The 25,198-nt window shown below is 39.6% G+C and overlaps 1 protein-coding gene across 13 annotated transcripts in view; it reads right to left on the reverse strand.

Annotated features, from left to right (window-relative positions):
* Nckap5 (NCK associated protein 5) overlaps nt 1–25,198 on the reverse strand; it is a 953,350-nt gene that overhangs the window by 549,916 nt on the left and 378,236 nt on the right. The window contains exon 1 of one of the 13 annotated variants that reach the window (XM_048810459.1): nt 24,777–25,166. The exons of 11 other annotated variants lie outside the window; for them this stretch is intronic. Coding sequence is in view for 1 of the 2 variants with exons in the window: in XM_048810457.1 (XP_048666414.1) it covers nt 10,746–10,798 (53 nt within the window). In the remaining variant the exon portion in view is untranslated. Of the gene's footprint in view, nt 1–10,745; nt 14,357–24,776; nt 25,167–25,198 lie in introns of those variants that run through there. One more of the 13 variants, XM_048810457.1, reaches the window with a different exon arrangement.

Genomic DNA, 25,198 nt, shown 5'->3' on the forward strand with positions numbered 1-25,198 from the left:
GTGAAGCCCTAAGCAACTCAGTGAGACCCTGTCTCTAAATAAAATAAAAATAGGGCTGGGAATGTGGCTCAGAGGTTGAGTGCTTCTGATGCTCCTGAGTTCAATCCCCAGTACTTAAAAAAAAAAAAATAGAATGTCCAGATAATAAGAAGTAATGTCTGTGAAATCTGCCTTATATACTCCAAGTAATACAATGTTTGCATATTTATATTCCCCTCTGTCTCCTCTTCTGAGGTAGAAATGCACATAATCACCATGACTTGCAATGTCATTGGTCCATGTGTTTTTCCTTTCTGTGCCCACACATGTACTTGGACAGGAGCTAAAACTGGGGGTCAAGAGTTTCCTTCTATTTAAGATTTGTCTTTTGTGGCTCCCTCAGTAGGAAAATGATTGACAAGTTAAAAAAATAAAGCAACACTAAAGCCTTTTTTTCTACACAGATTTTATTCACACCCCACTCAAAAATGGAACCTTCTCCAGAGATCAATTTCTGGGTTTTTTTTCACTGTTCATTTTTTATTATTTTATATCCTTAACTATATTTAAGCTTTTATTTTGGCACACAACTTAATAAAGCTGTTTTTCCTTGTATTCATTTTCCTACTTCAACTATCACCTTAATTCATATTTAGAGTCTTCCCACCACCTAGTCAAATCCCCTCAGAATCTCTCTCTCTGTATAAGACCTCCCTCATCAAATTCAGGAATTTTGAAGTTTGCAAAATCAGGACAGAATAACATCTTCCAACATGCATGGATTTCTCTCATTGGTTTTTCATTGTCACCTTTCTCTTTAACCTCCCATTGGTCTCATAAAATTTATTGACAGTGGACTCTTTATAGAGTGTTATTTTATGCACAGTTAGCATGACACTCAAAACATTAAAATCTATGATGCCCAAGACAATCTTAAAGATGGACAACAAACATTACAGGACTTACACTGCACATCAAGAACAGTTGCAAAGGAAGAATCAATACAGTGTCTTTGAAGCAAAAAAAAAAAAAAAAAAAGAAATCAAAAAGACCCATGGAACAGAAGGGAAAACCCGAAACAGGCTCTCACATAATTATATCTGACAAAAGTGACAAGGGGACGTACTTAGGGAAGAAAGGTCTTTTCACTACATGGTTCTGGAAGTCCATAGGAGAAAAATGACTCCTGATTCTTAGCCCATACCACCAACCAAAAGTCAATTCCTGAGGGAGTGCAACTATACATAGAAGATAGAAAGCAGCAAAACAACTATTAAAAAAAAAAAAAAAACTCAACCACTCAGAATAAGCAAAAGTTTCTTAGATCACAGCAAATACTAAGCATGAAGGGGGGCCTGGCAAACTGGCTTCTCTTTTTCACAATAAAAATATATTCAAAAATATTAAGAAGAAAGCCACAGAATGGGAAAATATACGTTTTTAATATCTATACCCACATAAAGACTTAAAAATACCAAATGCCCATCATCAAGGACATAGAGAACACAAAACCCTCATTCACTGCTGGTGGGATCTAAATTGGTACAATCAGTTTGGCGAACTGTTTGGTCGTACCTAGTACACCTAAACATAAGTATACTGAAGAGCCAAGAAAATATTTAACAAAAATATGTACAAGATGTTCAATAGCTACATGCTCCACAAAAACCCTAAGCCAGGAAAATATTCAAATGCCCATCAATACTCATAAATAAACTATGGTATATGCAGTTAATAGAACACTGCACAGTAACAATTTAAAACTACTTGCAGGGGCTGAGGTTGTGGCTCAGTGTCAGAGTGCTCACCTTGCGCATGTGAGGCACTGGCTTTGATCCTCAGCATCACATAAAAAACAAACAAAATATTGTGTCCATGTATAACTAAAAAACATAAAAATATATATGACATATATAAAACTGCTTGCAATAATATAGGTAAGCATCACAATTATAACATTAAATGAAAAAAGCCGCAAAAATCAAAATAAAAGTATTGAATAGCCTACTTATACAAACCTCAAACAGGAAAAAAACAAATTTATGGCACTATAAATCATGATAGTATTTGCTGGTGACTACAACAGGATACAAAGTGTATTCTTGACTTCTTTTCCTTACTTGTATACCATTACATGGGTGTATTCACTTTGTGAAAAAACAATATGCTTTGGATTTGTGTGCTCATTGGAATGCAGGTTACACTTTGTTAAATAATTTCAAAAAATTAAAGGCACCACTCTATTCTTTTGTTTATTTGTTCATTTTAGATATATATGACAGTAGAGTATATTTTGACATATTATAGATACCTGGAGTATAGCTTATTCTAATTATGACCTCATTCTGGTGGTGGTATATGATGTGGAGTTTCACTGGTGTGTATTCAGACCTGAACATAGTAAAGTTATGTCCAATTCATTCTGCCTTTCCTATTCCCATCCTCCCTCCCTTCCATTGATTTCCCCTTGTCTAATCCAATGAACTTCTATTCTCCCTCCACTCTGACATTGTGTGTTAACATCTACCTATCAGAGAGAACATTTGACCTTTGGTTTTGGGGGATTGGCTTATTTCACTTAGCATGATAGTCTCTGGTCCCATCCATTTACCTGCAAATGCCATAATTTTATTCTTCTTTATGGCTGAGTAATATCCCATTGTGTACATGTACCACATTTTCTTTATACATTCATCTGTTGAAGGTCACCTAGGTTGGTTCCATAGCTTAGTCATTTTGAATTGAACTGTTATAAACATTAATGAGGGGGAGTCACTATAGTATGCTGATTTTGAGTACTTTGGGTACATGCCAAGGAATGGGATAACTGGGTCAAATGGTGGTTCCACTCCAAGTTTTCTGAGAAATTTCCATACTATTTTCCAGAGTGGTTGTACCAATTTGCAGTGCCACCAGCAATGTATGAGTGTACCTTTTCCCTCAATCCTCATCAACATTTATTATTACTTGATTTCTTGATAATTGCCCTTAGTGCCTATCAACAAAAAATGGCATGGTATTGGCACCAAAACAGACATGAAGACCAATCGTACAAAGTAGAAGACACAGAGACAAACCCACACAAATATAGTCATCTCATACAAGACAAATATGCCATAAACATACATTGGGAAAAAATAGCTTCTTCAACAAATGGTGCTGAGAAAACCGGAAATTCATATGCAGCAAAATAAAATTTAACTCCTATCTCTCACCTGCACAAAACTCAACACAAAGTAGATCAACAACCTACGCATTCAATCAGAGCCCCTGAACCTACTAGAAGAAAATGTAGGCCCAGCTCTCTACCATGTCAGCTTAGGAACAGACTTCTTCAACAAGAATCCTAAAGCATAAGTAGTAAAATCAAGAATCAATCAATAAATAAGTAAATAAATGGGACAGTATCAAACCAAAAATATTCTTCACACCAAAGGAAACTATCAAGATTGTGAAGAGAGAGCTTAGAGAATCAGAGAAAATCTTTGTCACCTGCACCTCAGATAGAGCATTAATCTCCAGGAAATATGAAGAACTCAAAAATCTAACACCAAAACCCCAAATAACCCAAGCGATAAATGGCCAAAAGAATTGAAGAGGCACTTCCTAGAAGAAGAAATACAAATGGTCAACAAATATATGAAAAAATGTTCAAGATCTTTAGCAATTAGAATTAAAACCATCCCTACTTACAATGGATATATGATACAGTTTTAAAGTTAGAGAATTTAGAGGGAAAGCATGAGGAACAGGTAACACATCACAATCAGTTTCCATTGTTGCATTCAGCGAGTTCCTACACCGGGGCCAGGATTTTAGGAGTGATGAAAATATAAGAAATATAGAAAAATGTACCCTGCTCTTCAGGAGTTTATAACTCAGAGAAAGAGAAGAATAAAGATTTAATTTAACAGAAAAAAAAGGAGATAGAAATAGCAGATATGGAATGATTATAATGCTGGGGCAGCCAACTCTTGTATGTTCCAACAGCTGAGCTACAGGGAATGAGAAGCATGATAGTGCAGGTCTGAAATCATCAAGACAGATTTTCCTCAAGGAAATGGCAAATTTGAGTGCTGAATGGAATGAAGAACAGTATCTGAATCCATAGTCTCAGGAAATAGTAGTCTCTCTCTCTGGTGAGGGAGACTCCTAAGGACAATGCCAGGTGACAGTGAACAGACTACATTTTCCTGGTTAGGCAGGTAAGGAAGAGCCTTTGGAAAAGAAAACACTGAAAATCAAGATGTATTCTAGAGGGGGAAAAAAAAATCACCATCCACCCTTGGAATAACAACATGAAAAATGCTTGTTACAGAAAATAAAAAACAGACATATCTATGCAGGGCACAGTGGGGCACACCTGTAATCCCAGTGTCTCAGTGGCTCAGGAAGCTGAGGTGGGAGGATGCCAAGTTCAAAGGCAGCCTCAGCAACTCAGCAAGACTCTCTCTCAAAATAAAAAAATAAATGATAAATAAAATGGTTGGGGATATGGCTCAGTAGTCAAGCACACTTGGGTTCAATTTCCAGTACAAAAAAAATGACATATTTATTCCTTCAATATAATAATATCTATATCTCTATCTATATATGTATATATTATTTTTTTCTGAAAACTCTTTAAAGTGGATCACAGTACATTACGAAGGAACAAAAATTTCCATTGTGCTGCAACTAATATTCTTTAAGAATGAGATAGATTAGAAAACACTTGCACTGCACAGACCTTAGCAGAAACTTACATAATTATTGCAACTGATCCTGCAGCCAATGGCTGGGATTGGTGGGGAAAGGCATAATGGAAGCAAGGTGAGGTACCAAATGCAGTGGCCAACTCTTCACGCTTGCCCTTCATTTCAATTTGTGGTTTAGCACCATTTCATGAAGTCTGAAACTATGGTGTGTGTATATATTTGCATGCATATGTGTACTGGGTTGAAACATAAAATGTATTTCTTTTGGTAGCCTTGTCAATAAAGTTTGAAAAACAGTCCTCTAGAAGGGCAATTCTACAGAATTTATTTGAACAAAGAAAGGGTTAATAAAGTCTGTGCCAAAATGACAATTAGGTGCATTGTAAATGAGTGAGCAGCCAGGCAGTGTTAAATCTGCACTCTGAAGATATTGAGTCCCACTCAATTTATGCTTAACGTCTTAGAGTTATTTACTCCTCTCTGGATGCCCTGTTTCCCAGAGGTTCCTCAACCTATGGTTCCTTTTAATAATACGAAATGAGGCCAGAATTTAACCATTTTCTAAATTCAATACTTTCAGCATGATGAAGCTAGCAAAAATTTGAGATCTTGTGAATGGAATCATTTATATCCACCTACTATTTAAAGTAATGTTAGTTTGTCTTTAAGATTGTGTTTCATTTATAAACACAGGTTACCTACCTAGTTCTCCTTAAAAACAGTCAAATAATGAAATTTAGGGCAGAAATGTGATGTAACTACTCTTTAAATTATCCTATTATTTGCAGGATGGAACTGGAGGTCATTGCATTAAATAAAATGTCAGATGATACAGAAAGACAATGGCTCTATCAGTAGTGATTAGTAGAGACTGGGAAGGATACTGGTGGAGGGGGACATAAGGAAGCTGGATAACAGGTACCTAAACAGTTGGGAAGAAATGGTAAGTACAATGTTCTATAGCACAGTAGAGTGACTATCACTCACAGACTTCTTACGCATCTTATGAAGAACTAGAAAAGCTCGAAGCTGCAAGCACAAAGTAATGATAAGGAGATGGAAACATGAATTACCCTGATTTTTTCAGTACATGTTATATACATGTATTGAAATATCACACTGTACCCCATAAATTTGTACCATTATGCATTAAAACTTTTTTAAAAACGTTAAAGGCGATGGAAACTTTTCTGACTTGATCATTCTACATGGTATTTGTACATTAAATTATCACACTGTACCCCTTAAATCTATACCAAGTTGTTATTTAAAATAATCGATTACCTTGGTGGTTGTCATGTTTCCTGACATAATTTTCACTGTATAAATTTAGCTCTTGTGAGACTAACGGATGTTTTATGATAGTCTCATTAATGATGTTGACATTAAAAACGAAGAAACAGTAAAAATACTTGACATATAGCAATTTTGTTCTATGTTAATTTCCTAGCCCCTTAACGTTTTGCACTATTCATTTATAATCACATAGAATTTCCCAACCCTTTCAAATTTTATAGCATAAAATTAAAATCCAATAAGCAGCCTCCACCTATGTACCTACCCTCATCACTTTAAATTAAAAGGAAAATCCCCTAGGAACCCAAGGTCTTATGTGGTAAAAAGCATTCCAATAAGCCTCACAAAGCCTTTATTGTGGGAGGATATCCATTAACAGTTAAAGACCCACTTAAATACATGAATATATGTTTTCTTTACAAAAGTGTATCCGAGGAGCAGAGAAGACTTACATTCATTCTGAAACCTGGCAACCGCACGGAGGCAGGCACAGAACATCTCAGGTGTATATTCCCTTCCTGTTCTGTCTATGTCTGCTTCTCCATGGTTTTGTGATTTCCGACACCCTCCCCCTTACCACATCCTTTTCTGCTGTGGCTAGTTTAAGTCATGTTTGCCTCAGGTTACGTGTTCCAGAATCACTCTGAAGTATTTCGAATGGGTTACTGGACTAGGAGAAGGGAACTGAAAACTTTAAAGATCCTGTCAGATTATCTGTAGTCTCTTTGCCAGTAAGGTCATGTGTTAATTGCGTGCTAATAGACCAATCATATTGTTGATGAAGTGTTCCAAGCAGCTGAGAAATTCATCCCAAGTAGTAGTGTGGATATTCTGGAGTAACTATTGTTACTGCCCAGGAAGAAAATGGGCTCCATCGGCACTAAAAGGGAAACACTAGTGATCAATCCTTTCATATCAGCCTCCCGGGTCAAGCTCCCTGGATTTCATTACAGATACCATGAGAAGATGGTGGGATAATGCTCTGTTGACAACAGGTGCCCCACTGAGCTACACTGCTTGTGATCATTCCTAAATCGGCATGTTCCACTTCCTTCTATACACTCTCAGGAAGGGTTTCCTTTTGTCCATCTCTCATCAAACCAGCCGCCCAAGGTCAAGGTTCCATCAAAAGGCAATCTACTAGTTTTAGATGGGGATTCTCCTTTACCATGTGCCTCCTACACGCGGGCAATGAACGTAGGACAGGATCATGTGAGAACATTTCAGAGGAGGTATCCAACAGCTAGAAGAAAGGCAGCATTGGAGCCAGGTGTCCTTGGTCAACCTACTTGAATTTCCTAGGCCTTAGCTCCCTAACTTGTAAAATGTGGCATCAAGATTCAAGAAAAATTCTCTTCTATATACAGTTGGGTAACAGAGATTCATGGCAACATCCTTTACTCAGACAGATCCAGCCCAGATGCCTACTCAACACTGTGCTGCTCTAGCTTATTCTCCCATCAAGTCATCAGAGCAGCCCTGGTCCTTGGGAAATTCTATTTCTTCCTTCCTCAATTTCAATTTGCAACTTCACTATCCTGAAAAAAAATAATAATTCCCCCTTTGCTGCCCCGTTTTAGATTAGCAGTATCCCTGGACGCTGCCCATAATCTTACTTTCTGATTTTTGTTCTCTTTCAGAGACGCCACTAAATTTGTTTGTCCTGAACTATGCCTGACATTTTAGTCACTCTCCTCTCCTAGCCCAAAATCTATATTATGCCCCCTGACACATTTGCTTCAACAGCTAATCCAGTAGTGGTTTGCAAAATGATGTCCCCACCTCCACCTCAACCCATGTCTGCATCCTCATCTCCAGAACCTGTTAATCTTTTTCTTACATGGCAAAAAGGAGTTTGCAGGTGCAATTAAGGATCTTGAGATGGGGAGATTATCCTGGAATATCTGAGTGGGCTCAGAATCATCAGTAGGGTTTTTATACAAGGGACCAAAAGATTCCAGATTAATAGAAGAAGGTATGATGATGGAAGCAAAGGTTGAAGTGATACTGTTGCTGGAAGAGGGCTACAACCAAGGCATTCAAGCATCTTTGAGAAGGTGGGAAGGGCTTCATTCTATCCACAGAGCCTTGAAAAGTAATGCAGCCCTGCCAACAACTTGATTTTAGGACTCCCGACTTCCAGAACGGAGAGGTAATATAGGTGTGTTATTTCAAGCCACTAAGTTTGTGGCAACTTGTTACAGCAGCCATAGGAAACTCATACACCCTCTAGGTACCACCATCCCCAGACTGCTTAATGCCAAGTACCCTTCTTCCTTTCTTTCCTTGTTCCTTCTAGTAACTGTTGAATGAGGACCTCCACATTTAGCTCTACCATCAGTACTGAATAATGAGCAAGACAAACATTGTCTCTATGTTCATGACACTCTAACAAGAAATTCTGACCTGAAACTATAGGTACGAATGTGATGAGAACCACAAAGGAAGTACAGGATGCACACTGCAGGTGGTGGGGGCTGGGAAAGGCTCTGACAGAGTCTATGGATGGAGGAAGTTTAAGCTGAGACCTAAGAGATGAGGAGTCATTAGTCTGGAGAAAAGAGCCCAGCAGCCAGCAATGTGCTTTTTGAGCAGTGAAAAGGTGAGTGAAGAGGGAAGCCAAGGAGAAGCCAGGGCCCAGGCAGGCAGAACTTGTGGGCCACGGAAATGTTTTGCTGTTTTTTACTTTGGCATAAGGAGAGAAGTTTAAACAGAACAAGGACATCTGAAAATGCCTGGCTCTTGAGACAACATCAGGGAAGTGACTTCAGGACACAAGGACGAACACTGTGTTCAAGCCTTTGAGGTCCTGATTTAATGTGCAAATATTCCTCAGGAAAAGAAGTACATATTCATCTACAGCTATGTGATCAAGTTTATCAGAAACAATTTCATCTCTCAGTGAGTAGACCACTGAGCAGTTCCGCAAAGAAGGGAGGGAAGGCTGAGAAAAATGCATGGCAAATGGAGTGAGCAGTCAGCCAGGCCGGCCTCCAGGGACTCAGTCCAACAGACCATTGACCCGGGGAGCGAGTGAGGTTGCTGGCCAGTGGCCCAAGCCTTGTGCATTCAGGACCTGCAGGCCAGAATAACCCAATTCACATTTGCCATTGGATGGGCCTTTAGATGGCTGGGCTGTCTGCCTCACCCTGGTACCCACCAAGCAGACAGCTCAGCTCAGACCACGGCTTGAGGCATGCAGGGAAGCGTTCCAGGCATGCCTCCCAAAACACGTAGAGGCAGCTGAGGACAAGGCCACTGGCTCCTCAGGCAGGCGCTTCCCTCCTGCACTGCTGGCTATTTTCTCAGTGGAGAAGAACCTAAATTGGAAGCAAATTCTCTCAGATTTACTTTTATTAGCCTTTAAAGCAAACATCTGCTGCTAGTCCCTATCACACAGTGAAACAGAAAACCGATAAACGAATTTTGACCCAGACCCTGAGACTGCCATTGAGCTCTCCCAACGACATTCAGATCTTATATGAACATTCTGGTCTGTATTTGGTGACATGGGTCTGACCTCACCAGGCACATAGATTTTAAGGAGAAGAACGCACCATCTAGCACATGGCAGATGCCAAAAACAAAACAAAACAAAACAAAAAAACACATAAGATCATTCATTATTGACTCCACAACGCACTCTACCCAACCTTAACCCAAAGCAGAAGCTTGCTACCTGACAATTTAACATATATATGAAATTTAGAAAATGCAAATTAAATCAGTGTATAGAAAGAAGCATGAACTCCCAAAAATTAATTTAAAAAGCCTATTCCTTTTCATAGCAATGAAGACCAGACACAGATGCATATTTCTGCCCCATAAGCAATCAACCACATTTTATGTATTTCAGTGGTTCTTTGAAATCAAGGTTTTAGGCCTGTGAGACCATAAGGAATTTTCTCAATGTCAATCATGGCCATAACCCACTACAGTCTTATTTTAATTTAATAGGCAAAAGGTATCTGATGAACCTAAGTTTCATTCAAGAATCGAAAAGTGAATGCAATGGGGGATAAGGTTAACTACAGTGAGTTAATAATGTCCTCCTAATACCAGGAATATCCTTAGTCACAAGATAGTGACATTCTAATCCCCATATCTCCCGATTAAACAAACAAGAGACCAGCAGCTTCATTTTCAGATGGGAAAGACATGTATAAGCAATAAGGCGAGAGTTCCTGACAATAAAAGTTACTTAGAAAAACTGTAAAATCACGTTACCCAGAGGTCTTTAAAAAAAATGCATGTGCTTGTATTGGTTTGATGTAAGCATGCCTAGGAGCAGTTGCAGAGAAAAAAGACACTTTGAGCTTCCATTGTCACCACAGGGCTCTTTTTCTAGTCACAAACAAGCAGACACACCAAAGCATGATCTCCCAACAACGTCACAAACTCAGAGACGCATTGCCACAGACTGAGGCTGCTTTCCTCTCTGTAATACATGAACTGTCAGATCAGATCACAAGAGACCACAGCACAGAGCTTTGCTGCTGTGAAATGGTCACCTTTAAACTCCGAGGATACATTTCTTCTACCCTGTCATAGATTTAAGCAAAAGAAGTATACTAAGAACTTCCTCCAGCCCCAGGGAAGTGAATTCAGCTACCTCATTTTAAAGCACAGGTTCCTGAGGCCAGAGCCAGGTTGCCCAGACGCACCAACAAATACAAACGCAGAATGCCTCCATTCCATGCCAACCATAAAAGGGTCTGGGAGGCTTTTGAAGTCGTAGAGCACAATGCCTGCAAATTTAAATTCATGACTTACTTGCTGCTGGTAGAATTCATCTTATGTCCAGAATCTTCTACTGAAACAGTCATTTACAAAAACAAGCCAGCACACTTTACCATCTTCTCAAACAGGCGACAAGCTCCAAGGAAGAGGGTCTGTAGACAGCAGGTTTAATGGGACATGGGTAAGGATCTGGACAGTTGTGTTCAATCAGGTCACTAGTCCTGTGACAGAATAACGAGCCCTGTGTTTCCAGGCAGAGATGCCAACCTTGCCAAAGTTGCCTGTCTCAGAAGTAAGCATAACAGAGTTCCTGCTGGGCAGCCAGGCAAGCAATCCTCAACTTTTCCATTCATTGGTCATGATACAAAGTGTACTGCAAATGCTAAATGCATTTCAAAATATAATCCAAGTTCAGCTTCATGCCTCAGAAAGCAACTTAAGAAATGGAGAGAGGAAAAAAAATGAATATGTCTTATATACCTACTATAGGACAGGCACTCTGCTAGACCATTTATATAATTTCCTTTATACTGAAGATGAGCCCATAAAGAGCTTAGGAAAGAATAATTCTTCCCTATCCCATGGTAGATACAATATTTTCCCACAAATGAAAGATGTAAAATAAGTTAAACACTGGTGTCCATAAAGGCAGACAACGGCAGGAGTAAGAAGTGCACTAAGAGCTCTGCCCTCTCTAACCACCCCATGCTTTCTTCAAGCACTCTCCTCCCACTAGGCTTCCTGCCCCTCATCCCATCATATGTATCCTTAGAATGGAACCAAGATGGGAGACAGTGTCCCAGTTGTGAAAGTTCTGAGTCAGAGCGCTATTTCTGCCTTTTTAAGTTATGTGCCATTGGAAAGGTCATTTAAACTCCTCGTCTCATGCTGAAACTTTGTGCACTCCAGTAAGGTGAGAATAAAGAGAAAATATATGTAAAGTACTTGAAAATTATAAATTCCAATGTGAGGCAGTGTTACCCCAAACCACTGAAAAACCAGATGTCTTTCATCATTTCCTTTACCAGGTGTACCTCAGAGTACGAAAGAAAGCAGCACTCCAGGATGATCTTTAGAAGAACCGCCAGGTTATCTGCTTTCCTTCAACTCTGGGAATAATTAAGAAGAACAGAAATCCTTTTCACATGTTGGCATTGTTTCAGTCATTTTTCCACTGCAAAGGCTCTAGATCAACTGAAAAACTTTCAGATGATGATGACTACAGTAGTCGAACAAGGACAACCTATCATGACCCAGACTGCCCTGATGTAGCCTCTTTTCACAATGAAAATAGGTTGGTCCTGTGACTCACTGTGACCTATAAAATGTGGCAGAAGTGACACCCTGTTCCAGGACTCAAACTTAGAAGAGTCTCGAAGTTTCCATGTTTATCCTGAGCAATCATGTAAGCAATCCTGATGGAAGGACCACATGGAGAAATGATAAGGAGAGGGAGAGAAACCCAGTTGCCCAGCACCCCAGCTGAGCCCAGCCTTCTACCCATTCTCCTGGAAGCATCAGATGTTGAGTCAGCCACCTTGGGTATTCCAGTTCAGCGAAGACCTCAGATGATGGTAGCCCTAGATCAGGTCATGAGGAGCGCATGGACCCAGATGAACCCAGTCAACCCCAAAAAATGAGAGGTAGTACCACTGAAGTCATTTAAAGCATTAATTCTGAGGATTGTTTGTTATATAGGAAAAAAGGAGGAAGTAAAGAAAAGGGATCTTTGAATTCTACTATATGCTTCACCCTTCACATACATTATCTAGTTTAATCTTCATTATAACTATTTGATATGGGCAGAAGGATGCCAGTTTATATATGAGGCTGGTTGAAGTTAAGTCATCCAAGGTCAGGCAGATCCAGACATACTGGTTTCTGCTAAAGAATTGAGAACTAGCAGGGAGCAGGAAGTGTTACTTGTTAATTACTTAATTTAAAAAATATAAATGGAAGCACTGCATTACATTTAAAAGAGCTTTGGACTAGGAGCCTCAAAACTTGAATTTGACTCCTGACCTCATCATTAGCTGTATGAAACTGAAAAAGAAATTTAAATCCCCAAAGTATCATTTCATAAAAAAGGAAATATCTTCTTAGAATTTTATGGTTGTTGGAGAGATCAAAATGAAATATTGGATAAAAAGGACTTTTGCAAACAAGAGAAAAAATGTCCTATACAAATGTAAAGAAATGTTCAGTGAACTTGAATTTTCATCAATTTATAGTTACTACAGAAGCAGTGGGATACAAACTATGTGTATTTTCCTGTCTCTTTCCAGGAAAAAATATTCATATAAACACTGCTTTGTCTCAAGAACTTTGGAGCACATCGATTTTTGAAAAAATGCAAAATAAACTCACAGACAACTATTTAATACAACACCTCCTTACTAATATTTTTGGAGAAAAAAACTACAAAAAGTATAAAACCTCTAGTTTTTAGGGAATAGCTACATTTTTTCCATCCGTGTGATCCACTATCTGATGATAGTTATGTTCCTGAAGAGGAAAAAATGGTATTAGTGATGACTGCAGGAAATGTGTCTAGTCCGCAGTCCTGAGGTGGACAAACGAAAGGCTCAGTGTTGCAAAAGTCCTTTTTATCCAATATTTCATTTTGATCATTCTTTATTTCCACACGGTTTGTACCTCATTCTTTTCATTCCAACCAAGATATGAGGAATGAAGTAGAAAACAGGTCATTGGTAACACAGACGGGCCCAGGTAAGTATCCAAAGTTGTCTCTTCTGTTCAATGGTATAGGATACAAGTTTTCTCATGAACGAGCTCTTTCCTCTTGGGTGGGCAGTGGCAGGCAGCTAAGAGCATGAGAACAGCCCTCCAAAGGCATTACTTAGTAGTGGGAGTATTCACCACTCTACATAAGATTCTCTCACTGTAAGTAACATTTAGGAGCAGAATAAGATGATAAGTATATAAAGCTTAGATCACGGAATTAAGAACAAAAGTTTTATTACAGAGTCAATTATGTGCCAACTCCTGAGAATGAAATGATAAGTAGCAAGTACGTGCTTTCTCTTAAAGATCTCAAAGGATTCTTTTCCAAAGCCCCAAAGCCTATACATTTGTTTTTTCCTACATGAATAAACTAAAGATTGCAGTTCACATTTCAAAGTGGAAGGAACAATGGCTAAATTAAGACTAAGAAAAACAATCTACTTAATGCAATAAACATTTTTAAATAAGGATAGAATTAGAAATAAAATCTAATCTATTTGATTCTGAATTCACAACTCAGTTTTTTTTTTTTTACAAGTGTACTAATCTCTGTTAATCTAATGTATACGATACATATGTACACTTATTTATGTGACATGTTGTCATTTGTTCACTGGAAAAATGGGAACCTTAACCACTCTTCTGAACCTAATTACATAAAGATAGAAACTATGAGTATCCCTCTACATTAAATCCTTTATTTGAATTAGCAATCCCATTAGGAAAATTGTGCTCCCAAAGTAATGAACACTCTAGTATGATTACGGCTGAGTTGGCATGTCTTTTGTCCCATCTTTCTAAAAGGCTATTACAAGTGTTTTATTATTATGAATATTAATAATATACTGTTTATGCTTGTATTTTTAATCAAATAACACTCATAAAACTCTGAAAAATACTCTTTATAAAATATTTCTTTTAATTGTCAATGGACCTTTATTTCATTTTTTTATATGTGGTGCTGAGACTCAAACTTAGTGCCTCACACATGCTAGGTAAGCACTATACCACTGAGCCACACCCCAGCCCTGAAAAATACTCTTAAATCCACATTTTGAAAGGCACAGCCAATATTCCCACAAACATATTCAATTTTTGGTTTATTAAAAAAAGGATAAAATATCTGGCAAAATACCTTGATTGCATTGTAACCATCTGAACAGAAAATAAATGTGGGCACATGAACTGATAGAGACATGACATTATTCCCATTCATTGGTTATCATTCCAAAATTAATGGAAGAAAAATACACTGTGCAGTTAAAAGTTCTTGTTCCAATCAAGCATGCTAGAAGCCATTTATTAATGTCCCCGATAAGAGTCTCCTCCCCAGCTGTGGCTTCAGTGCCATGCCTCCTTGGATTAAGCAGCAACATGAGGCCCCGAATTCTGGCTAGCCAAATAACCACAGCTAGTCAGCTCTGTTGGATCCACCACAATGGTTCCATCTATAGATGTCAGTGTGTGAGACATGGCACACATATAACCACCACCTTTAAAAAGGAGCGATTTTGCAATGATATAGTGAGTTTATCCAAGGTAGACAGTCAAATAAAGAATTTATGCATCAACATGAACTTCTTCAGCCTGAAGTAGTCAACACACTCAAGGACAATGGTATATATCTCTGTAGCGCAAGTTAATTTAATAAGACACCAGTGGGAAGAAATCTTTCAAACAAAAGCACAAAGAAACACAATGTAGGGTTTTCAAGGCCCTTGTGAAATGCAGATAAGCAATATGGCAGGAGAATTAAAAGGATTCAGATATTTTATGGAAGCGCAAACAATAAAGGAGAAAAATATTCAGAAATAGTCACACTAATGACCACCACTACTTTGAATCATTTGTAAGCTACCAAATACATGAACAGAGTTGTAACAAGTGTAGGCATGAAAAGAAGCAAACACAGAGGCTACAGGTGTTATTAATTAAGCAGTTAAATTCATTTATATTCATAAATATGTAAGAAAACTGGAAAACTTACCATAAGTACTCTGATGAACAATTCAAGAGGGAAAATACAGCTCCGCTTTTCATTTTACACTACTGCTTTCTTCCACTGCCTATTTTTAAAAGTGTTAAGAACTCTACTCAAATAGACAGAAAATAATTATGGGAAAAGAAAGCATTAATCTACATAACTTCATGAATGACTAAAGAGGCAGATGTATAATATCAGGCCCATACCTAAAGCAGGACGTAAAGATTGTGAACAAATCTATAGACCAGTCCTTGCAGATGAGACAGATAAATGATGGGTTCCAACACGGTGTGCTGAAATTTTTTGTATCTCCAGAGATGAATAAATGCAAGAGAGTTGGCAGAAACATCTGTATAATCTTTTTACTATGCCCACTGCCTTTCTGATAGAGTTCCTCAGGATGAACAGAAAAGAGTGCACTTAAGCCAAAGAGCCAGATTCTCTATGGCAGGGTGTAGAGTCAGTTTCACGTGGTAGACACTTCCTTCCTGGGTGTATATCAGCCACACCACAGGACAGATAGTGGTCAGGACTGCACAGGACCACTTAGGGCAATATTACATCTGACACATAGCTTGACCTTGCCAAATTGTGTTTTCAGTGTTTTATACTAAGAAAGCATTTTGACTACAGAGCAGTTGCTACAAAAGGGACATGTCTACAAAGACATCCCTGTCTCCTTGGGTTCTGAGTACTCTTGGAGTACCTCATGGGCTTTGATGATTATGCCAAGGATAAAGAAGGTCAGAAATCCATACAGAGATTGCTACCTTAGGCTCCTAATGTAGACATCTCAAAAATGTGAGCCATTCTTAATTCTATCTTTGCAATCCTTTTTTCATCTGGACATTCACAGATGAATGAAGGTTCTTTTACCCAAATATCTAATAGGTCCTCAAATCTGTCCCTTCCTTCCCATTCAGATGCTTCAGCAACAAATCCAGGCCTCATCACATCCATCTAGACAGAGTCAAAGTTCCCTCATCACTCCCTGGTCAGATCCATCCTTTGCAGCATTTGAAAATTCATGTTCCAACACCAGCCACCCAGTATTGCCTCTGACTCAAAATCAATGACTTCTAACAACATTTCCCAAAATAGTCTTCACAGACAACTCCCCTCCCAAGGAGCTCCATCAAAAACAGATTCAGTGATCAAAACTATTTAGGGAAGCTCTTAGACATTAATAATGTAGGTTAGCATATTATACCCTCTAAGAAATTCCACAGGAGAAAACTTCAATAAAATGTATCCCAGTTTTTCCTCAGTTTTTCAACCACAGAAACTTGTTTTGATTAAGACCCCTACAATATCCAGTAGAATCAGTAATACAGAAAGCTGCATTTTGCGTAAAGCTGCCCCAGAACACAAAGTCCAAACTGTTTAACATACTGACTTAACGTACAACCTTTATCACTGGGTCCTGCTACTGCTACACCTTCAGAACCCCCTTTTCAGTGCTGTTCGTGTCCTTCCTAAGTTCAGGCTCTCTGCTGACTGATGGATTACGCTCTCCTGCCCCTCAGGTCTAAGTACCACCAGGGTCAGCTCCTGTCCTCCTTCCCAGGTCTATCCTAACCTCACTGTCTCATCCATCATTCCATCTTCCAATGTCCTGCTGCACTGAAGTTTCTAGAGCAGCTCCACACTAAGGTTTTGGTATTCCGTATGATGGCATCCCTTTCTCCACCTAAATTGTAAGCCCTAGGGGGAATTTGGAATAGATAACTACTTTTATCACCAGCTCACAACGATTCATATTTTACAACTAATTACTATAAATTCATGACACCTAGAATAAGATTTTATACCATGCAGGTGCTAAATATCATTTAATGAAAACAAGGTGGGCTGCTCCAATTGTATCAGTGTAAGAAAAGGAAGGGGGAGGTATATTGTAATAGAATGAAATTCTCAGAGTAGAAGTAATTTGGCAGAATGGGTAAGGAAGGAGTTTCTACAATGCTGCACCGGGATTCTAGATTGTCTATGAAAACATCCCCAATGCCAAAACAACAAATAAGTAACCTCAAGGCCATGTGCACCAAACCCAATTCAAAGGGAATTGCCCAATGGAAAAAAAAATTGCCTCTGATAAGATCAAAGGTAGTATACAGTGGTTTACAGGGAAAAAAAAGAGGGTCAGACCTTCTGGAGTATGTTAAATCCCAAGTCAGATAATTTGCTAAATCCTAATACAGTAAGTTTCTTCTCTTCCCTTCCTTCCTTCTAGTCACCAGTTATTTATTAAATTTTGACTAAGTGTCAAATACCAAGAAAAAAAAAAAAAAAGAACAACAACTGGAAATGTCTCAGGGAAAAATTAGAATAAACTGAGGTATGGAAGAAAAAAGCCTCTACCTTCTCAAAGTCTTAGCAAATAGCAATTCTATGCTGTTTATGAACACAACAAGGATAAGATAGCCTAAAATAAGTCTTATCTAAAGGCTGTCAAGAGTAGTAAGAGGGCAGAACATGCAATGTTTGACTTTTTTTTTTTTTTTTTGGTTTACTGGTTTGAGAACCAATGACTCTGTCTTGCTAAATTGAGTTCAGTGTTAAGACTACACACTGCTGGTAGCAATCAGTCTTCTAAGCCTAACCCATTGCCTAATACATGGTGGGCACTTAATAAGTCTGTTGAGTCAACCGTTGAACACAGAAATTAATGAAAGAAGGCAGGAAAGGAGACCTTCTGCCTGTATATAGAAATGCAGTTTGGCTAAAAATTTTTACAGTGTAATTCCTTTATAGTAGAACACAGTGGAAGGTGGGCTGTAAATCTCCATCCTTACCTTCTTGAGTTAATTCGCATTTCCCTATAAGATACTAAAGATTAAAATTCATATGCAAAACAAAGTCGATAGGCCTATGTGATTCCCTTTTCATGTAGTAGTCATTCAGCCAAATTTAGGTCTCCTTTAATAAAAGCACCATGACAGAATTTTGCATGGACAGTCTATTTTATACAATCTCAACAGAAAAACAGGTGAAGAGAATAATAGTTGAATTGAGACACCTATCACATAGGAGGTGTGGTGTATGCTCAGTCTGACCAGAGAGCCAGTTAGCTGAGCTAATTTAACTTTACTTATAATATTGCATTTACTACTTGGCTTGTGCACACATGCAAAAGTTGCTAGGAATTAAATGAGGAGAAAATGTTGGTAGCTTAAATTTCATGTCATAGGATAATAGGATCACAAAATTGAAGACAATGTGATCTAAGACAGCCTTACAAGAGAGAAAAGATATTTTTCCGTGGAGGCATTTGCAATGAAAATGAACAAAGAATAGAAAAAGGAAGAACAAATTTCTCAGTGGCTGTTTAACAAGACCCAATCTTTCCTTGTTCTCACTTCTATAATGCTGTGAATAGGTGGTAGGCTCAAGAGATTGCTGAAACTAATACAACTCGGGATAGCATAGTTAATAAAGAATCACATTCAATATCCCCAAACAACTCACTCAAAACATTAAAGAAATCCACCTGCAGTAGGTTTATCTGGTAGGATAATGCTGCACTTTGCATGCTCTATTATGTTATTAATATATTAGTATGATGCTTAAGTTTATACTTTATAAATCTCTATAATGGAGACAATGAGATCATCTCACAGATAAAGACTTAGTATGAAGTCCAAAGATGTGAAAAGTCTAAAGGTGTGATTATAGTATTTGTCCGACACATACCAGGGCTTAATAAGTGACAGGTAGGTTTGTTTCAATGTTCCTAATTATTATGCTGTTACTTCTCATGTCAACCTTCATTTTAGCATTTCTTGCAGCCCAGTCCAGAGCCTTTCATAGGCATTTAGTGAACTGAATGTTAACTGAAACTTTCTAGGCTTACCTTGTAAACTAAAATGTTTATCTTATTGACTGACACCTGTTGCTTCTCAAGGGCAGGTATCATCTCCTGTCACACTGTGGAGGGTTCATGCTCCCTCTGGAAGTGGCTACAATTGCTTTAAACTATAACTTCTTTACAATGGTTGTTTTCTGCATGGTGCTGAGAGGAGGTTCAGAGATGAGGTTGATACATGAAAAATGCCACCTTTTTCAAAGCAACATGAAAACATCAGAAGACCATAGCCACTAAGATCTGTTGTGTTTCTTGTTTGTTAAGCACTTCTAAACCCTTAATATATGTTAGATTTACTCTTAACTTTTTATAAATGCACATAACTTTTCTTTGTATTTTTACAGATGAGGAAATAGGTTAAATAGATTAATAACTTTAACCCCAAATCACATCAATTGTGAGCGATAAAATCAGGCTTCGAGTCCAGGTCTCTAAGAATTCCAAAGTTTGAACTCATAACCAAAAGCCATATTACAGGCCATTTTAGCAACACTGAGTTACTAAATATCCATCTACTGTGACACCAGTTTTACCCATAGCCCTACAGACTCTGACTTATGTTCAATACCTTCCAACACAATAAAAAATGATTCGCTTCTTTCCCTCCCTATCATCTCTTTCCACCTGCCAGGTTACCTGAAAATCTAAGTACCAGCATCCTCCTTGAAGCACCTTGTCATGTCATGTCTACTAATATGAAAGAGCCACACTTGGAGATGAGTGACAAATTCACAGGGGCTGTTTATTTAATGCATTGCTACCTACTATCTGAGCTGAAAGGATACATGAAAACTGAGTTCACCTTAGAAATCTTTCTCAGTTTCTCTTAAGAAAGAGGATAAAAGAGTGCAATTCCCAGGATGCAATTCCAGCACTCGCAGCTGCTACTGCCAGCAACACTATACTCCACGCAGTAGGAAATTCTCTCAAACACCCATATCCTGCCTTTAAACCAAACCTACATGTACCCCAAAGGGTGAAACTTTCAAGTATCTGTAAGGAGACTGTGGATAAGCAAGAAATGGCACAGTTATGCCTTAGAAGCAAGGCGGCTTAATCTCTAAAACAGCACCTCAGTAAGTATTTATCAAATGAATGAATAATTAATGGAACACTAGATTGGAGGACAGTGGAGAAGACAGCCAACCCCATTCCAGGAGGAACTAGCTATCAGTGTAGTGCCGAAAACTTTCCCTGCTAAAAACTCTCATGTTAAATTAAAAATATCAGAGTATGCCTAAGGCTGGAATCAACCCCACCTCTTTCTAAAAGTCATTTCAGAATCCAAAGTTAATGAATTCTCCTTAGAAAAGGGCTACCCCCCTCACTATGTCCAATTTTACTTCCTAAGTAGACAACAGATATTTTTACTATGCCCTTTTCATTGACATATAACTAACCTAGAGACATAGGTAAACTAAAATTTGTAACATTTATGAATGAAACTAATATCCTAGAATGTCAAATACAGAATATAGGTGGAGTCTCAACAATCTGAAAATCCAAAATGCTACAAAATTCAAACTGTTTTGAGCATAGACATGATGTCAACAGGGAGAAAATTTCATATTTGACTTCCTGTGATGGGCTTCAGTCAAAACATAGATGCACTGAAAATATTCTACAAAATTACCTTCAGGTTACATGTATAAATTATATATAACATAAATTATTTTCACATTTATATGTGGGCCCCAGCCCCAAGATGTTTCATTATGTATGTGCAAGTACTCATTTAAAAAGAAAAAATCCAAAATCCTAAGCACTTCTGATCCTGAGCATTTCCAGTGTTATGATTTGGATATGAGGTGTTCTCCAAAAGCTCCTGCGTTAATGCAGGAATATTAAAGTGAATGATTAGATTATGAGAGCTGTAATCTCGTCAGTTCATTCTAGTTTGAATGGACTAACTGGGTGGTAACTATAGGCAGGTGGGGTGTTGCTGGAGGAGGTAGGTCACTGGGGGGTGCCCTGGAAGGATTCATCTCTCTCGTGGACCCTTCTCTCTTCTTCCCCCTTTTTCCTCTTTGTTTGGCTGCCAGAAATAAAGCTGTGCTCCTGCACCAGGTTATTCCACCTTGATGTTCTGCCTTACCTTGGACCCAGAGCAATGGATTCTCCTGGCCATGGAAAAAACCCTGGAACCATAAACCAAAATAAACTTTTCCTACTCTGAGATGTACTTGTAAGATGTTTTGGTCACAGTGATGCAAAGCTAACACATCAGGTAAGAGATACTCAATGTATAATAGTTTTGACTAAACAAACTCTAGCAAAAAACCTACACATCTATGAGTGGCATGAAGTTGCAGGATATGAAACAGTAAATGCCTCTCTGATTATCTCTAACCTTCATCACAATAAGCCTTACCCTGTGACTCTCTCTTTGGCTTATATGTAATCCAGGCAAACCCAGAGCTAGCACCTAGCCCTAACAACTTATACTACCTTGTTTACCAAACTTTACAGTGATATACAAGTACAGTAGCATAATATCTGAAATGCCAATTTTTTTTTTTAACTAACACCTATCATTCCAGAAACTATTTCTGAAGGGAAGTCACAAATGAAACTCACAATGAAGTCACAGAAGGGCTGCCCTGCACCCTGCATGTTCAAGAAGCAGAGAAAGGGGACAAATCTACATGAAGCCCTACAGTACTGGCTCCCTATAAATTATGTATCAAAAAAAAAAAACACACAAACAGAAACTGCCATTTATCCATGTGAGATATGCCCAGTTTTCAAAGTAATGGGTAAAAATGCTCCAAACCTCAATTGTCTTCATTATGGCTCAGACAAGGCACACAAACTCATTTTTTTTTATTCTCTAAGTACAGAAAATTGCTTCACTTCTCAAGTAAATATATGCTAGAAACTTGCGGATATCTCAAGAATGCTTTGTAGCTAAAGAAAGTAACATCATTGCCTACTCATTTTGCTTAATTTGCTAGTCTCCCAGCAACTTTGTGCTAACACTTTCATCCCATTTTAGATCCTAGGATAAGGCAGCAGTCCAGGGCCCTGGAAAGCCTCCACCTCCAACAGCCAGCAGCTCACTGGGCCACCAAGGTTGTGGGATGGAGTCTCTTCCCAGGATGCCTTCCTGCTAATATATTGGTTACATGCATTTTACTTATTTTCTCCAAGTTACATTCCAGTAACTAAGCTTCATAAGCTTCTTCGGAATTGTTTATTCTGTGTTTTAAAGCTCCATCAGCTGTTGGGATAATTTGCAACATTCTCTTTCTTTTTAGCTAAGCAGGATTGGTGAGCATTACTGGACCTTTGGGTGGAATCCCCGCTATTTAAAATTCTTTCTGCTAGGATTAAAGGAGATAATGCCTATGAAAGCGCTTGGTAAACTGTAAAGTCCTAATCAAATGGAGTGTGCTGTTATTATATTAACCATCATAGCCATAATCACAACGCAGCTGTAATGGTGGCTTTAAAATACTGGTACACATTTGGGCCTTCTCTTGGCTTCATTCCCACACCAAGGCCTATGTTGATGTCCAACATATGGAAACCCCTCAAAGAAATTCTGCTTGAATGAATAAATGAACGACTCAAAAACATCGCATGATTTCCAAAAATACCTGCACAGGCAATGATAATAACAATAACCACAACTAAGCAGGACAACTTAAAATACTCTGCCAAAAAAAAATGTGGTGCTGGGAAGAAATACTGCAGAACAAACATTTTTCTAAAAATAATTTCTTTGATAATGAAATCTAGTCCTTTGCAATAAGGGGAGGAGATGATGGAGTAGATGCATACATGAATTCATATCAGTCAAAAAAAATCTGTATAATCATGATAGCTTGGAGAAGGAGGCTGCCAAACCAGAAAAAGGGAAGGGGTGCTATAGTGTGAATGGGACTAATTAGGCAATGGTCACCCTCAAATAAAGCATTATAAGAAAAGATCTTTTTTCCCCTAAACTGTGTATTTCTAGGTGTGGAAATAACAAACTATATGTCTCAGAAGGGAAGAGACACAAGCAAGAAAGAAGTGACTAAAAAGGAGGTTATTTATATAAGATGTTTTATTTCATTTCTGGAAATAAATCCAGAAGAATGCTTCTGTGAACATTTGCAAGAATAGCTTTGGGTACTAAAGGGGTGATCTCCTTTAGATGCCTGTGTGTAAAGTGGGGTGTAGGAGTAGGTGAGGAGAAAAAATAAAAAGAAAGTGGCAACAGCCATCAAAAGGGGGCTCTTTTATTTTATCCAACTTAACAGAAGCTTCAAGGATGTAAAGAAATGCCAAGGTAGCTACCCGTTACTCAGAAGAAAAGCAATGTCTGCACCACCGAGTTTAACCTGGATAGATGAGAATAACCTAAAAGTCCCTTTTATTCTAAGGCGCTGGGGTATGGTGGTGGGGAGTGGGGGCTTAGAGGAGGGTCCACATCCCAGGCGGTCTGCAAGGCTCTGAGGCAAAAGGGCCAGTGCACCCACAACCGCTCAGCTCCACTCCAGAAAATATCGTATTTCTGCCCATCAATCAATATTAAGCAGCTTAGGGGCTGAGCTTTAGGCACAGGCAGTTGCCACTAGCAACAGGGTCCACGCTCCTGGTGAACAGAGGCAGACACTGGCAGGGAGAAAAGAGCCACCTGAGTGAAAGGTCCTGGGTTGGGCAGACAAGGTCAGGGACCAGGTGCATAAGGGGAGGGCGAGGGGCAGTGGCAGTGGGAGGTGGGAGCCAACCCTACTGGGGGCTGGGCAGGCAGTGGCCCAGACGGCTGATCTCCCAGATGAGAGTCGGTTTCTCATGCCACAGTACTGCACTTGCCAAATTCACCAGACTCCGTCTCCCCCATCCCCCACCCCCAAGGCGCCAAACTCTGCTATCACCTGGATACCAGTCCTGTGCACTGGAGTAGGCCAGGGTACCCAAGACCCACCCTTCTGTGCCTGCCTACACTCCTGCCCTTCGGGAATCCCTGGAAGATGAAAACATGGAAGTGTGTCTGCACGTGTGCGTGTTTTCATTTGCGCTTCCGACACAAAAGCGAGGCCCCACAGGTGGAAAAATCCGATGTGTGCCTGTGTGTTCGCGCGCACGCACACTGCGCTGGGTTTCGGCTTGGGTTGTTTGGGAGCAGGGCGGCGGATGCGCGCACACTCACTAACCCGAATTCCACCCACCTTCCAGCCTTGCCTGCCTCTCAAGTCCTGGCACTAGCTTTGAGATTTCAGAGAAGAGAGAACCCTTAACCTCACGCCACCTCCCAGAACTTCTCCCCCTGCCGTAGGGATCCGGTAAAGGGGAAAGGGCGGGCAACCCATGACCGAAAGCGATGGAGGGCAGAGGTGGAACTAGGAAACCAAGGAAGGACAGGCACAGGTCCACAGAGACCCAGGACAGCCAAGGAGCCGAAGGACTGGGGGATTGTACATCACGGGAGGCCGTTCGCTGGGGACACCCTTAGGAGGGGTGTGGGTTGGTGTCTCCTTACCTGGCCTTCGGTGGAGCATTTTGCAGCGGGCTGGGGACAGGGTGGGCGCTTTCCCCCTTGAGGGAGACCTTGCATTGCCATCACTTTGGGGGCAGCAAGGCTCTGGCCACAGAGTCCGGAGTTGACAAACTTGCCATGGCAAGCCTGGGCCACGCACACTCCACAGCCGGGGCACCTCGCGTTCTTCTGCTTTGTTGTGCTCGGCTGCCAGTGCCCCCTGTGCCTGCCTGCCAGTGTCCCAGCGCCCTCTTAGCCACGGGACCTTTCCTTGGCGTTCATTCCTCCTCCAGTCGGCAGTGCCACTTTCCTGTGAGGCGTGTGTTAAAGAGCTGCCCCAAAGCGCCTGGCTGGGCTGCACAGCGTGCGCTCCTACCAGGAGGCTCCGGCAAAGGGATTCCCGCCCCCAGCTTTCTCCCCCTCCC

The sequence above is a fragment of the Marmota marmota genome, unplaced genomic scaffold, assembly GCF_001458135.2.
Source record: "Marmota marmota marmota unplaced genomic scaffold, marMar, whole genome shotgun sequence".
Classification (NCBI taxonomy): Eukaryota; Metazoa; Chordata; class Mammalia; order Rodentia; family Sciuridae; genus Marmota; species Marmota marmota.